Source organism: Trichosurus vulpecula, chromosome 2, assembly GCF_011100635.1.
Source record: "Trichosurus vulpecula isolate mTriVul1 chromosome 2, mTriVul1.pri, whole genome shotgun sequence".
NCBI classification, from domain to species: Eukaryota; Metazoa; Chordata; class Mammalia; order Diprotodontia; family Phalangeridae; genus Trichosurus; species Trichosurus vulpecula.
In genome coordinates this window covers 393,965,775-393,982,128 of record NC_050574.1, presented here as the reverse complement: position 1 = coordinate 393,982,128, position 16,354 = coordinate 393,965,775, and the positions used below count along the sequence as shown (strand labels likewise).

At 34.4% G+C, this 16,354-nt stretch overlaps 1 protein-coding gene across 1 annotated transcript in view; it reads left to right on the top strand.

The window, feature by feature from the left end:
- HERC2 (HECT and RLD domain containing E3 ubiquitin protein ligase 2) overlaps window positions 1-16,354 on the top strand; it is a 225,522-nt gene that overhangs the window by 111,762 nt on the left and 97,406 nt on the right. Inside the window, exons 31-39 of the mRNA XM_036745184.1 lie at window positions 3,331-3,467; window positions 4,294-4,467; window positions 4,549-4,685; window positions 4,791-4,942; window positions 6,880-7,071; window positions 8,269-8,456; window positions 10,428-10,620; window positions 12,057-12,239; window positions 14,464-14,648. Of these exons, the coding sequence (XP_036601079.1) occupies window positions 3,331-3,467; window positions 4,294-4,467; window positions 4,549-4,685; window positions 4,791-4,942; window positions 6,880-7,071; window positions 8,269-8,456; window positions 10,428-10,620; window positions 12,057-12,239; window positions 14,464-14,648 (1,541 nt within the window). The remainder of the gene's footprint in view (window positions 1-3,330; window positions 3,468-4,293; window positions 4,468-4,548; window positions 4,686-4,790; window positions 4,943-6,879; window positions 7,072-8,268; window positions 8,457-10,427; window positions 10,621-12,056; window positions 12,240-14,463; window positions 14,649-16,354) is intronic.

Genomic DNA, 16,354 nt, shown 5'->3' with positions numbered 1-16,354 from the left:
TAGTGAGCTATATTATAGAAGTGAGTATTCTTTTAGATTATTACTTTCTAGGAAGTAAATTCAAAATAATATAATTTATCACAATCTTAACATTTTTTATTTTTAAATTTAATACATTTGATTATGAATAATTTTTAAAAATTATGTATGCACTGGTAATTGACATCTAGTTGAACTTAGTATAATTGGATTGAACCTTTTGAGATTTATTTTTACACCTGATACATTCTAATCTACATTTTTTAAAAAAAAGTATGTTAGTGATATCTTTTATTAGTAGTTGTATGTTCCTCTTGAAAGGTATTTTTCCCCCTGAAGTCTTCAGTTCTTGCATCTCTTAAGAACCTCTGCATTATTTTGTGCTAAAGTTATGTATCTTTGTGAGAGTTCCCTATATCCTTTTCTAATATTCTAATCCATCCAGTATTCACTCTACGTGCATCTTCTGTTGTGTTCTTTGAGACTCCCACACTGTTCTTAATGAATTCTTCTGTATCGTTTCAATTCAACAGCCTTTATCAAATTTCTACACTATGTATGGCACTGAAGATATGAATAAGAATCATGACAGTGTCTTAGTTCTCAAGGCAATTTGCCATCAGAGGACATGGGTTCAAGTCTCGTTTTTGCTAATTATTACTTTTGTGACATTAGGCAAGTCACTTCAGCTTTCTGTGACTTGGTTTCTGTCCATCAAATGAGAAGATTGGATTAGATGACCAATGAAAGTCTCTTCTACTTCTAAAACTAGGATCCTATGAGATCCTACAGTCCAATGAGGCATATGACATGTATCCAAATAAATATAATACAAAGTAGATTATAATGGATATTAAGGAGAGAGCACTTCCAGTTGCAGAGAGCTAGAGATGCCTCACAGAAAAATGTGCCTAGCTGTGCCTTGTAGGATTTTAACCAAGATGAGGAGTTTGTTCATGTTAGACATGGAAGGATGACTTGCCTGAGATACATGTATAAGATGATTTATAGTAAGATTATGGCTCAGAAGATAATATGAGAGAGAAGAAGAGATAAGAAGAGAATAGCTAGTAGTCCTATTTTGTTGGAACATAGTGTCTGAAGTGGGGAGCAACATGAATAAAGGTGAGTAAGATATGTTAGAACCAGATTTAAGAAGGTCTTTAATAATGCATTAAGGCATTTTTTATTTTTGGTAGTAGGGGGTAACTGAGTTTGTTTTTTTTTTTTGACAGGGAGTAAAATACATTAACAAATTGGAAAGGGGAGAGATTTTTGTATATAGATAGTATTTATATGTATATGTGTGTATGCACATATGTAGAAATGTCTGTAAACACACACTTATTGTCTTTCTTGATAAAATGTAATAAGCTCCTTGGGTGCAGAGATTGCTTCACTTTTGTCTTTGTCATCCCCAGTACCGCATTCAGTGCCTTGCATATAGTAGTTGTTTAATAAATATTTGTTGGTTGATTTTTAGTCAATCAGTTATGACTGCTATAAATGATATTGTTTATGTGGAATAAGTTTATTTTAAGGTCGAGTTGAAGGTGGTTGTGGATATGTCCAGCACCCCTCCTATTCTCTGGAATTAACTGAAAAATGGCTTTCCCTGTCTCTTGATTTCACTGTCTCTTGCCTGTTGGATGTAGGCTGCTCCTTCTCTTCTTCACTGATTCACAGAACATGGAAGAGGAAAGTTCATTCTTCTGCCTTCCTCAGTGACTCAAGTTTTCATAATTTTCCTATTGCATCCCTGGGTAACCCCAATTAGAGACCTTTGTTTTCTGATGAACTGTGAAAAAGCCTGTTATCAGAATTAATGTCAGTCTTTGTACTTTTGACACCTGTTATCTTACTGTTGCCTTGTATATATTACCTTCATTATCCTGAATTTTGAAATTCTAGTCTTGAATCATGATCTACTGTACTTATCTTTTCTCAGTCTGTCACTCATTCTGCATTTTCATTTCCCTCTCATAGTGATCTTCCAGCCTTTATGCCCGCCATGTTTTCCAGTTTATTTTCTCCCATTCTTGTTTCACTTGCTTCCCCTACCTTGTCTGAGCTACTTAAATTGTATGAATAGATATGATGAAGCTGCACTGACCACATCCACTGTTAATTGCTAGGTATCATGGCACAGCGGGTGGAGCTTTGAATAGGATGTCAGAAAGATCTAGGTTTGGATCCACCCTGCCACTTGTCAGCTTTGTGACTCTGGGCAAGTCATTGGACCTCACTCAGCTTCAATTTCACTTTCTGCAAAATGGTGGCAATAATAGTACTTATTTCACAGAGTTGTGAGGATCAAATGAGATGCTGTACGGAAATAACGTGATATGTGTTAACCGTAAAGCATGATGGGAATGTTTGCTGCTGCTGTTTCTGTTACTCTGCTGCTACTTCTTGACCTTGGGTCAAGTCCTGGCCTGCTGAATATTGATGAAGAAAGTAGTAATTATACTGATGTCACTCATTATAAAGTTTTGTTGCTTTTAACCCCAGATGAATGGCCCTGACTCCTGTTGTACAGTTTTTATTTAGATCTTATTTGATCATCTTTCAGGTTTTCTGCAACTGCTCTTCCAAGACTTCCATTTGTAACAAATGACGTTTATCTTTGCCTCTTCTGGGACCATAATCCATGAATCATCCTGATTTTCAGTTTTTCTTTTCCGCTGATTCCTTCTCATCTGCTTATAAACATGTTCAGATCTCCAGCTTACTGAAACAAACCACTCAGACTTTCAGCCATTGTCCATCTCTTGCTTTCTACTTCCATACTTTTCACATATGATTTTTCTTTCTTTGGAACTTGGCTAGTTTCACATATGGTTTTTCCTCCTTTGAAATTTGACTAGCACCTCAGGGTCCTCTCAGCTGCCAATGCCTCCTTCTTCCTTCTTCAGATAATCATGTATATACTTACATGTGTATGTGTTGAGGGCAGGCATTGTTTTGTTTTGTCTTTGTTTTTCTAGCGCCTAGTATAGTGCTTGGCACGTTGTAGGATATTAACTAATGTTTGTCGATTTATGCCACTTCAGGTTGTCTTAAATATTTATCACAGTTCATTGGAATTCACATAAATTCGTAGTCTTATTTTTCTGACAACCAACCTGATTGATTTAAACCCTGAAGTTATATTTCAAAGAGAGCCTCTGAAATAACTTTTCACTTTGTTATTCAAGTCTTTTGATTGTGTAAGTTAATTTTAACAAAATTTTAATGTCCTAGACCTAGATTCAAGTTTAAATATTTCCAAATTGAAACAGGGTTAATTAAATTATAAATTATACTTAAATACATTATTAGATGATAATGTAGTGATTTTTTTTAACATAGTACCCAAAAAATCAGAACCTACTGATGTGGAAGAATCTAAGATTGGAAATGAAGAGGGTGACTTAGAAGAAGCATGTATTCTACCACATAGTCCTGTATCTGTAGATAAAAGACCTGTTACAGTTAAATCACCTAAGGTATGTTATGTAAGGATGTTACTCGACTTGGCAGTTTACCGAGTAGAAAAGTAGTAGCTTAGGAAAGGAAAGTGCCAATTGGTATTCTTATTTTGTTCTTAAGCTGTCTTTGAAATGAGTGGCATAATGCTTTCTGTATGGTAGTCAGTTAATAAAAACTGATATAATTTGTTGAATGAAATTTAGTTTAGTGACATTGCTTTACTGAAAAATGTGGGATAGCATATCTAATGTTAATAATAATAATCACCATTATTACTTTGTTTTCTTTTCTGATGCTCAGTTTCTACCATTTCATTGCATAATATACAATGAGCAGTAATTCTGAGAAATTATCCTAATTATTAATACATATTTGTATATTATTATTCATCATCTTCACTGAGATATTTTACAAATTGCAAAACACTTTAGCTTCATTACTTCATTTGAGTCTTAAAACAACTGTAAGGTAGAGTTTATTGCTATTGTCCCATTTTGTAGGACTTAAAGGAAACCCCAGGAACTTTAAAGTGAATGTAGGAGTAGAAACAAGTGTTTGTAGTAAAAGAAAATCTTTTTAATTTTATAAAAATCTTTTTTTGATATTTTGCAAATATTTTGTGAAAAATATATTTCCTTGGTGTATGTGGAAATTCTTGAATAGTATGGAAAATTGTCATAATAAAAGCATATCTACATAATTATATAAACTTTGATTTGAATTAATGTTAGGATTTCTTTTTTGAAGCAAACTTAATGAGATGATATAGTAGTTAAAAAATTTTAGAACAAGAGTCAGTAATGACATTTGAAACTAATAGAAGTAACTGTCTGTATTTTTAAGGATAAATGGCAGCCACTTCTGAGTACAGTTACAGGTGTTCACAAATACAAATGGCTAAAACAGAATGTTCAAGGCCTTTATCCTCAGTCTGCACTGCTTAGCACAATTGTTGAATTTGCACTTAAAGAAGAGCCAGTTGATGTGGAAAAGATGAGAAAGTGCTTACTCAAACAGGTAAAACTTGCTGAGAGCATGTCACTGCTATGTGTTTGATAATTTACGGAATCTAAAAGCTGCACATTTTTATTTTTACAGTTGGAGAGAGCAGAAGTTCGTTTGGAAGGGATAGACACAATTTTAAAATTGGCAACCAAAAGTTTTTTGCTTCCATCTGTGCAATATGCTATGTTCTGTGGATGGCAAAGACTTATCCCAGAAGGAACCAATATAGGGTAAAATTCAGCCTTGTTGTATTTATTTCTCAGGAAAATTGTGATCTCAAGAGGAATATATTTATATTAGGATTTAAATTGACCTAAAATAATTATTTTTTAAAGGGAACCACTTACAGATTGCTTAAAGGATGTTGATCTGATTCCACCATTTAATCGAATGCTACTGGAAGTAACTTTTGGAAAGTTGTATGCTTGGGCCATTCAGAATATTCGAAATGTTTTGTTGGATGCAAATGCCAGATTTAAAGAGCTAGGTGAGCTTTGCTTTACTTTGCCAAGATAAGTTTGCATTTCAAAATAATTATACTGATATAGCAATTTATAATTAAGAAGATAAGCATTCTATATTCTTGCTACTTGACTAGTTGATGTTAAACCTACAAATAGTAATATTTGTGCTTTGTTGATTTTGATACTTTTATAAATTGCTTTATTTACCTGTTTTTTATTACCCTGTTTTAAAAGCTTTTAAGCTCCAGGATTATAAACTTAAAAAAAGTCAACTTCACACTTAAAGTATTTCATTATAAAATTTATCATCTCACTTCTATCATTCTATTTCTGTTATAAATGTTTTAAGGACAGAAAATAGTATTTTATTTCTTATTTGTCTAAGGTGCCTAATCCAGTACTTTTCACTTATTAAGGAAAATGTTGAATTGAATTGCAGAGTAGTTGTTATAGTGAATGGAGGCATTGTTTAAAGAAACTTATATGTATATGAAAAATGAATATTTCTTTGAGGAATGGCTATTACCGTTTGGCGAAGATATGGGTTTTTAAATGACATTATAGCTGTGTAATGAAAAAAAGAGAAAGATCAGGTCATTTTGTTGTTAGAGTTAAGATTAGAAAATTAGAAAATGAAAACAGAAAACATTTTTATGTGAAAACAAATTAGAGAGAAATAGTGTGGTATGTAGTGGAAAGAACACTAGATTTGGAGTCAGAGAGTCTAGATAGATCACTTACTACAGGTTAACAAAATTATGTTTTCTTTTTAACTAAGGCATTTGTTAGATAGTCTCATATAGAATCTTGTCATTGGGGCTAGTAATATTTTAGGTTAGAATGGGATTTTATAACTTAGGTTGGGGGAGAATTAATAGTTAGTATGAATGTTTAAAGGTCATCTGTGTGATATGTGGGGCAGAGGTGCAAGATCTTCGTCTGTGAATAAAAGTACTTTGATTATTATATTTTAGTGTAATGAATTTTCTTTGTGGTATTATGCATACCATGTATTTAAAAAAAAATTGGCAAGGGCTTTGCTTCATAGATTGTCAAAGGCATCTTGTGACATAAAAAAAGTTAACTCCTGGTTGAAGGGAAAATAATTATGGAGATAATTTACCATGTAACAAAGTATATGTATCATATAATCTTAGACTCCTTTAATAAAGGGAGAACATTTCTTGTATTCCCAGTGAGCCCTTTAAAAGTATTTTTACAGTCATCATCTGTGATGGTAGTGGTAGCTTTTCAAAGATCCTTTCTTTCCTTCTTTCTCTTCCTTCCTGTTTGATGTGGTATTGGAATAAGAAGAGAAGTTATGGCATTTACTATAAATTATTCATAAAACCTGTAGTCAAAAGCTGGCACCAAATTTTCTGACTTAACATAATTTTTTGACTTAACCTAATTTAGGTTTATTTGTGTTGTGGGAGGAAGTGAGCCAGGACCCTGGTTTCATGTCTGTAACATCATGTAATTGGAATATATGATTTAGGTATCTTCAAATTCTAAAATATTCTTACGTGTTTGTATATAGTTAATTAAATACTTTTAGAGTTAGCATGTCCTTACAATCCTTGATCTCATATTCCAAACACCTAATGCACCTATCATAGTACAGTAATATTGGTAAGCCAATTTTAGGGATAATTTTGTGGAAAAAAGCAACTTAGTTGGAATGTGAAAAGGATATTAAAAAATAGGAGGAGTTCTTACTAAGAACTCTAACTAGGGTGAAGACAAATGTGTAAGAGGAAAAATCAGTAACATTCTTAGATAGAAATAAGGGATTTGAAACTTTTTGGTGGCTGTACTTTGCCATGTTATATAAGGGGAATAAAATGGTATTTGAGTATTAGGTAGAAATTGAGTTTTTTTCCCTCTTTTTAATGTATATTATTGTTGTTTGTATTTCACATATTTTACCCTACTTAAGGATATTCTGACTCTTAAACAGGTATCCAGCCCGTTCCTCTGCAAACCATTACCAATGAGAATCCAGCAGGACCAAGCCTTGGAACCATTCCACAAGCACGTTTTCTCCTGGTCATGCTCAATATGCTTACTCTTCAGTATGGTGCAAACAACTTGAATCTTCTTTTGAACTCTGGCATGCTAGCATTGACTCAGACAACATTGCGATTAATAGGTAGACAGCCCTTTGGATTTTTTTAGTGATGGTTTGTGAAATTCAAGATTTTGACTTTGGTAATATTTTTATGTTGTAACTTTTTGCATTTTATGGGCAAACTGCCTTGGTTTATTTAGAGATTAATGATTTTATACCCTGTCCATAATCCAAATCCCTGGAATACAGAGTGGTAAATGTGTCTTATTATGGATGATAATACTTTTGTTTGGCTACTTTCAGTTTCTTTGTTTTTCCCCCTTAAAATGAAAATTTATAGAAATACTATCTCAGATATTTAAAAGAAATTATGATCCCTAACTTTCATAGTTGTTATATGAAGTGGGGAATGGGGGGGAGTGGGAAACGAACGGACAGTATTTTCAGTCACCAGGGAGAGGAGAAGAGATGTTCTTGTTTCACATCACTTGAAATTTAGCTTTGGCTTTAAGGAAAAACTTTTGAAACTAATATAAACATGATTATTAATGGAGTCTGCTGAATCTCTTTCTTTGGAGATAGATAATAATAAGATAATGATTTATCTAGGAGATTTGGATCCTCTGCTCTAAGTGAGAGGTACTAGAAAGTGAAAAGCAAGGCCTCTTTTTAGTTTTACCGTATCTCAGATTTTCAAGTAAAATTTATGTAGGTGACTAATATATCCTTGAGTAAAAAATTTTAAACTTCTGTGTTTGTAATTTGTCAAATCATTTACAGTTCATATATCTGGGAATTGACACTTTCCTCAAGCACATGGTATTTTTCATTTTTGCTCTATAAATTGTTACCTGGTTGTTTTCTCCCTCCTCCCTTCCGCCTCTCCCTGTAGTTTTTGTGTATTCAGAGATTTACCTTGAAATTTTGAGATAGAGAACTAGAAGAAACTAGTTTGCTCTTGAAGTTAGTATGGGAAGTTGTTGATCACTTGAATAGAACTATTTAATGTGGTTTTCTAAAGAACAACATAATAGTGATACTAATTAGTATGCAAATTTTTCTTTCCTTTTTTTTTTTGCTTTTTAAGGTAGAATGCAAATAAATTGAAATACCTTTAAAATTTTTTCATTGCAGTAATTTTTATAGTGGAAATAGATTTAATAGATATATGAACTCAGGATAATTATGTAAAACAAGAATTATTCTCTGCTTTTACATTGTTTTTAGCAAATGGTTGTTCAGTGTTGTTTAAACAAGTGATTATGATTCTTTGGTCAGGTCCTAGTTCTGACAATATTGAAGAAGACATGAATGCATCTGCCCGAGGAGCTTCAGCTACTGTGTTGGAAGAATCAAGAAAAGAAACCACACCAGTGCAGCTTCCTGTTTCAGGGCCAGAATTGGCAGCAATGATGAAGATTGGTACCAGGGTTATGAGGGGAGTGGACTGGAAATGGGGAGATCAGGTATTAAATCTGATTACAGTATCTTAATACCGGTCCATGTGAGCACTAGTAAATGTCCATTTTAGGTGGTAATAAGGAAAAAAAAATCTCCTTTTTCTGTCTAATATATGGTTTAAACGGCCTAGAATATAACTCCCCCAGTCCTGTGTGAGGTCGATAGATGAGACAAGAGCTAAAAGCATTTGTTTGTGGCTAAGGGGTAAGTAATATCAAAGGAAAGAATGGACAAATAAATAATACCAGGGACATATTGAAGTGGAACTTGAAGCTGTGTGGCTTAACTGTAGAATCCCAGAAGATAGTAGTAGCAGCGGCAGCAGGGCTTCTCCCTCTTCTCCCTAATTAGCCCACCCTCACTCTGGCCTCCATCCTTATCCCCACATCTTAGAAGATGAAAACATTCTCTTCACAGCAATCCTGTGAATTTGATTGTATATGATCTCTATTTCACAGATGAGGAAACTGAGGCTCTAAGAAGTCCATGGTCACACAGTAATAATAGAGTGCAGGAGACTGAATTTGAACCAGGTCTCCATACTACAAAGCTACCGTTCTTTTTTTTTTTTGCTATGCTGCCTCTTAAGTTACAGCTACGTCAGATTATCTCTTTCTGTTCAAGGGCATCAGTGCCACAAATTAGGTGACATTTTTCATATTTTAAAGAGGATTCTCGATTCTGTCTCAGACCTGCAAACAAGGATGTCGGGAGGTAATAATATTTATGCTTCAAAAAGATAATTGTGGGTGAACAACTGCCCTCTGATAAGAAGCCAGTACTGTAAAAATTGCTTTGTTCGCCAAAGAAAATGGAGGGCTGTTCTTAAGATAATAGATGAAGCCTCCATTTCCGAATTGAATTCTCTACAGAAGGGAAAGAGTGTGAGAGAGAAGATAAAGGTTGTTTTAAAACAGGGATTAGCTTTTAGAAGGGCAGAAAGGAGGACTTTCTCCCTTTATCATTCTCTCTACCCCCACCCTATCTCTGTTGATAGGAGGTTTTGGTTGAAGAGAAACTTCAAGAGACTAGTGGCTCTCTTAGGATAGCTACCTTATGTGACTCTTAAGTTTGTCTTGGCATTCACTGTGTTTGCATGGACAAACTATTTGGATTGTAGGTAGCCTGGAGTCACATAGATGTTGAAAACTCAGAATATGACATATATTTAGATTTATGGGAAATGCTCCTATCTTGAGGTTTTCTTATATTAGCTCTATGGAAAATTATATTTTGGACTTGGAGCCAGGATGGACTTAGGTTCACATCCCACCTTAAGGAAATCACTTAACTTCTTTTTTTTTTAAATTTGATATGAAATCACTTAACTTCTGATCCTGAGTTTCCTAATCTGTAAATTGAGTAGGTTAGACTAGACTACCTCTAAAGTCTCTTCCAAATCTAAATCTTTGAATGTTTGAATTTATAGACAATTTTGAAGATTTTTAAATAATGTGAAGATATTATTAGTCATGGAAATAAATATCCTTCTAGTGGCATGTGCGTGCGCGTGCATGTGTGTGTGTGTACATATGTACATATACACACATATTAAGGTAAATTTCTGTTTTAAAATATTGTGTTATTAATTTAAAGCCCCAGAATAAACATATATTCAAAAGTTCTTGCATTTAAAAAATATATTCTAACACTAATGCTAACCTCTCTGTTATTCCCTTTATGTCTTCCTTTGACACCTGTCCGTTTACTTCCCCAAACATGTAGCTAAAATATAGTGGTATTGTGTGTAATCCAAAAATCGAGATTCTTTTTTTGCGTCTTCATTGTTTCATTTTCTTTTTTTTGTCTCAATGTAGTAGGTCAGATTTCTGTGCTTTTAATGACATTGATACTAGATAGGAAGAACGAAAAAAGTGTATATGCACTCCATGTAGAGATATTAGAATGGAATGGAAAAATGTTAAGTGCTTACTATACTGAAACTATAACATTTAATTTTCTTCTTTCCTTCTCAGGATGGCCCACCCCCAGGTTTAGGTCGTGTGATTGGTGAATTGGGAGAGGATGGGTGGATAAGAGTCCAGTGGGATACCGGCAGTACCAATTCATACCGAATGGGGAAGGAAGGAAAGTATGACCTCAAATTGGCTGAGCCTCCGCCTGCAGCTCAGCCCACAACAGAGGACTCAGATACTGAGGATGATTCTGGTTAGTACAACAGCAAGAGTTTAAGGATATATATATATGTGTGTGTGTGTGTGTGTATGTGCGTGCGTGCGTGTGTATATATATATATATATATATATATATATATATATATATTTTTTTTTTTACCTTCCTTCCCTAAATTCCATATCTCTTCTCGGTGACATTGGTTGTTTCCATAGTATTATTGTTCACATAACATATTCTTGTATGTGTTTTGTCTCCTCAGCCATACTATAAGGTCTGCCAACAGAGAGGCCCCATGTATATAGTGTTAGATAAACAATAGTTGTTCAGTAAATACCAAGTTACTGAATTAGAAGTAAGAAGCAAATGATTTTAAATGATGTATAGTTCCTCGAGATTAGCTTTACCAAAGAAATTTATTGTTTTTATTAGGATGGCCTTTATATTTGTCCTTACTTTGCTTTTGAATATTACATAATGTAGGACAGGCAGAAATTTGAAAACTTGAATTTAACTTTACCTTTAATCAGTTTAAGTGGGAGTAAGAATCAAAGAACAACATATGCATCCATTTCTTTAGCAAACATTTAATACCTAGTATTAAACTGTAGGACAGGGGTTCTTAAGCTGAAGTCCATAAATGTTTTAAATATTTTGATAACTGTGTTTCAATATAATTTGTTTCCTTTGTAATCTTTTGTATTTTATTATATGCATTTAAAAACAGTATTCATAGAGGGAGTCTATAGGCTTTACCAGAGTGCTAGATGACTCAAAAAAGTTAAGAGCCTCTGCTTTAGAATTATTTATGTTTTACAACTGAGAATTTTTTTAAATCATGTATACAATAAAAGTACCATTTGCTGCCCAGGTCCTTTCCTTTCTGCCATTTCCTCAGATTCTTAGGGAGGGAAGCACAGTTGGCAGGAACCTATCTTTTGCTGACTACTCTTTAGGGATTTTATTTCTGGCAGAATCCCCTAATTGCCAACCACAGTTGGAAAAATGAAAAATAATTTCTTCTCATGAATTGGCCCACCAAAGGATTTTGGGCAGCTGGAGAAAAATGTTGATGTAAAACAGGCCTGTGCAGGCCCTGCTGTAGGTGCATACTACACATCAGAATGAGATAATTTGTCAACATGCATTGAAACATTCTCTTCCCCATCCAGGTGATAGTTAAAAGTCATTTAATAGATTTCATCTGGCAGCACTGTTTCTGTATTTGTCTTTTCTGTTCCTTGCCCCTTCCCTGCTTTCCCTGTTCCCCATCCCCTATTGAGCTCTTCCTTCCTGTCCTCAAAGATTCATTTCAGTTGAAGTAATTTTTTTTGCATATTTTGTTGGGAATTATTTTTTAAAAAATGTACATCCCAAACCACTTGTATTAGAATAAGTAGTCAGTGAGTTGCAGCTGCATACATATTTTAACTCTTGTTTCTTATTTGTCTTTATTTTGGTTTTCATTTCAGAAGGTGAACAAATGGAAAGAAACCTCCATCCTACTTCTATGATGCTTACAAGTACTGTTAATCTACTACAAACTCTGTGTCTCTCTGCTGGAATTCATGCAGAAATCATGCAAAATGAAGCCACAAGAACTTTGTGTGGTCTGCTTCGAATGTTGGTGGAAAGCGGAACAGTAGATAAAACATGTACGTCATAGGTCATGTGAATGGTAAAATAGACATTCTTGGGTAATACCATTTTCCTTAATATACCTTTTTTGTCCTTTATTTTCAATTGTAATATTCTGTGTTTCATCTTTTTGACATTTTAGGAGAAACTGGTACTTTGAACTTCTGATATTCTATACAGGCAGCTATAAATGTATGCTAATTTTAATAGAGAAACATTTTTAATATAATTAAGAAAGAACCTGTGGTGAGAAGACCTAAAACTATTACTGTCCTTTAAGATCATTCTACATAGTCATTGACTATATTGACTATAGTTTATAGTCAGTGAACATTTATTCAATGCACCACGTGCCAGGCACTGTGCTAAGCACCAAAGATATGAAGAAGGGCAAAAGACAGTCGCTCTTCTCAAGTTGCTTACAGTCTAAAGGGAGAAGACACATAAAAAGGAAGCTGAGATGCAGGGGAGGTGGAGGAGGAAGGACCAGGAGGGAAAAGAAGAGGAAAAGTACCTGGCTTGAGGACATAATGAAGAAGAAGTAAGGAATATATCCTGTGGGGAAAAGAAGAGATGGATGGACCTGGGCACCCTCCTTAAATGGAGGGTTTGGGAGGAGTTTGCCAACCTCTAATCAGTAACTACCAGTGGGTTCTCATCACTATGCTAGGCACTATACTGTTTTGGATTGAAAAGATATGTGTTCTGGGGTGGGGGTAGGGTGGCAGGAATGTAGTCTTGAGGGTAGGAGGGAGAGTTCTTTATAATCTTGGGATAGATGAAAATATAAAAATGGTAGTACAAAAGATATGTAAAATGTTGGGGGAAAGCATATTAATAGGGATTTTACCCTGTATATCCTAGTGAAGAAAAAGCTTCAAGAGGCTCTACGTCAAATGAGAAGAAAATGAAATATTTTGATAAAGATAGGATGCTATTACAGGAATCACCGAATGCTACGCTTTATGCTGTTGCTTGGGAGGTGGAAACTATTCTTGAGGATATTGTAGGAAAAGAGGGTTGCAAAAGGTTAGTTTTAAAGAGGGGAGGTGAGGTGAGAAGTAAAAGAGTAATTGGGTACGTTTAGTTAATCTGATGAGTCTTGAAACCCAAGATGTCGTGTTTGGTTCCAGTGCAGAAATTACCAATGAGATGTTAGAGGGTTTTGGAGGATAAAAAACTGATCATCAGTGTGAATGATAGATGTGCATTTGTTAGAAGAAATAAGCGTGAACTTGGTAAAAAAGTTATAATAGTCCAGATGATTAAAGTTGGAGCTTGAGTGATAGGGCAAATGTAAGGTGGAAGATACGGCAAGTTGAAGATCATTGTCTTTCTCACTGTGGGGATAAGTATAAAATGGTAGTGATATGAACAGAGTTGGGGAAAATGGATAAGAAGAAAGAGAATTTAGTTTACTTCATTGAGTTTTTAGTTCTTTTCCTGATCTATGTGATACACACACTTTGATTTAGCATAGTAATTTAATATCTAATGCCTCATTCTTCACTTTTATTGGAAAGGCATTATTTGAGTGTGGGAAGAAGATTGAATATAGATTATCATAATTTAAGATCACTTGGAGCTCTGCTGCCTATGCAGTTTTGGTTACACCTATTAACTCTTCTAGGCTCTAGCTTCTTCCCCTCTAAAATGAGAGGATTAGTGTAGATGTTTAATTAAGCTCTAAATTCTGTGATTTTTATGGTGTTTAAAGATGTTGAGCTTTATGCCTATTTCTTAGGTATACTGTGAGAATTAATCTTAAATTTATAGAAAGGAGTACATGTGAAATTTATGTAATTCCAGTTATTTAGAATGTATTAGTTGGTTTTGACTTAAGCATATAGTGTAATGAATAGGGTAAAGTTGGGGATGGGAGAGCAACATTTCCATTTAGATGTCAACGCACTGACAATTATAGACTCTTTTTACTGTTTATGAAAACAAACATAAGCAATTCCAGTAGCTAAAACATCATCTTGTTTCAATTATCAAATGAATTAAAATGTATTGTCAAAATTCTTTTTGTTAAAAGTATCATAAAGTTAAGACCTTTAGTTCAGAAAATTTTCCCATTATTTTGGATTATTGCTAATTATTTCAAATTAATGAGGCTTTATTGTTTTTGTGTGTTCTTTATTACCTTTGGATCTAAAAGAAAGAAAGAGAAAGCAAATAGCTCTTTATTTTAATTCAGGAACCTAGTGGGGAGAGTATTGACATTTTTCTCTCTTTCAGCTTCTTTACCAAATAAGTTGGTTTATAAAGAGCAGCACAGAAGTTGGTGTACACTCGGATTTATTCGAAGTATAGCACTTATGCCTCAAATGTGTAGCACCCTTAGCACATCTCAGTGGATTACATTGTTGATGAAAATTGTGGAAGGACACGAATCATTTACAGCAGCTTCACTTCAGAGACAGGTGATTGACTTGACAGATATATACTTACAAAACCATGATGCAAGAAATAGTTTTCAAGTTGGATGAAAATAAACATAGTAAATGTTAAAAACCTTTTTCAGTAGATTTGTAAATCATTCTGAGATACTGAACTTTTCTTATAGTACTTAAATGGTTCTTTATGGCAAAGAGTAGCAGAAATCATCCAGAAGTGGAAGCAACATAAAACAGGTTTTTAGAAAATGTGGGTTCTAACAATTGACTGCTTGGTAAGTCAGCTAACTTCTCTTTGTTTCAGTCTCCTTGTCTGAAAAGTGATAACATAAAATACTTCTTATGGCTTCTCTTAGAACTATGAAGTTTGTGATGACTCCTTAGAGCATTTTTTAAGCAAACGTATTTTCATTTCTCATTGTTATGTGATCTGTTTTCCATGTTGTGTTGCCTCTGATGATCATTATGATAGTTTCTCACATGTATCCTCATAGAGTCATTAATGTAGTCTTTTTAGACATATTTCCCCTATAGATTTGTCAGTACTATGAGAGCAGACCACACCTTCTTTTCTGCATGTCTTTCGTTGCCTAGTAGACTTTTTACACATAGCAAATGCTGAATAAATTCTTTTCAATTGAACATTTAGTAATTTAGCAAGCATATATTAAATGCCCACCATATACAGGCCACTCTGAATGATAGATACCAGGACAAAAATGAAGGAGTTCCTGCCCTCAAGAGACTTACCATCTCCTAGGTCGATACAGCATGTACACAGATAAGTTAACAGAAAGGTAATGGAAAGGACAAGAGAGTACTGACCACAGCATTCAGAAAAGGCCTCATTCACACAAGAAGTACAAGAAGTGGCACACAGACGAGAGGTGGCTAGACCACAGGGTGCATGAAGGGGTGTTAGAGGAAAGAAGCTAGCTTTTCAGTGAGGCTGTGGAAATCTTGAAATCTACCAAGTGGAAGAGTTTGCATTTTATAGAAAGAATATTTTATGTTTCTTTTTATTTATATAGAAGCAACCAGGAGTCATTAAAAAATTTTGAATAGGGAATAATGCAGTCTGATCTGCTTAATTTTGCAACTGTTAGAAGGCTGTTTTAGGGGAGGAAGTGAAAGAAGGAATGAAAATTATAAAGGTATTGTAATACAATTAATTAACAAACACTGACTATCAAAACCTCCCTGCCCTCTAGAAGCTTATATTCTAATGAGGAGACAATTTGAATAAATTGCAATGTAAAAAAAAAAATAGAGAGTAGTTGAAATGTAACCTCAGTGATGACATTTGTAGCTAAAGGGACCTAGAGGGGAAGGTGCTTGAGTTGTGTCTTAAAGGAAACCAGATTTTCATAGTTGGGGCATGGAGTTCAAAGGCAAAGTGATGACAGGTAGAGTGCTATATTTAAGAAACAGTAGGTAGACTGGTGTGGCTGGATTAGAGTCTGTGGGGGTGGGGGGGAAACAAAACGTGGGATGTTTGGGGAAAAGGTAAAAAGGGGCCCCATGTAGTGACGAGCTTTAAATGCAAAATAAAGGATCTTATATTTCATCCTGGAGGTAAGGAGGAAGGAGACTCTAAAATTCATTGAGCAGGGAGATGGCATCATCAGACCCATGTGTTAAGAAAATCATTTGGCAGCTAAATAGGGAATGGTTTGGAGTAGGGAAAGAATTGTGTCAGGGACATCAGTTAAGAGGCTGTTTCAGTAGTCCAA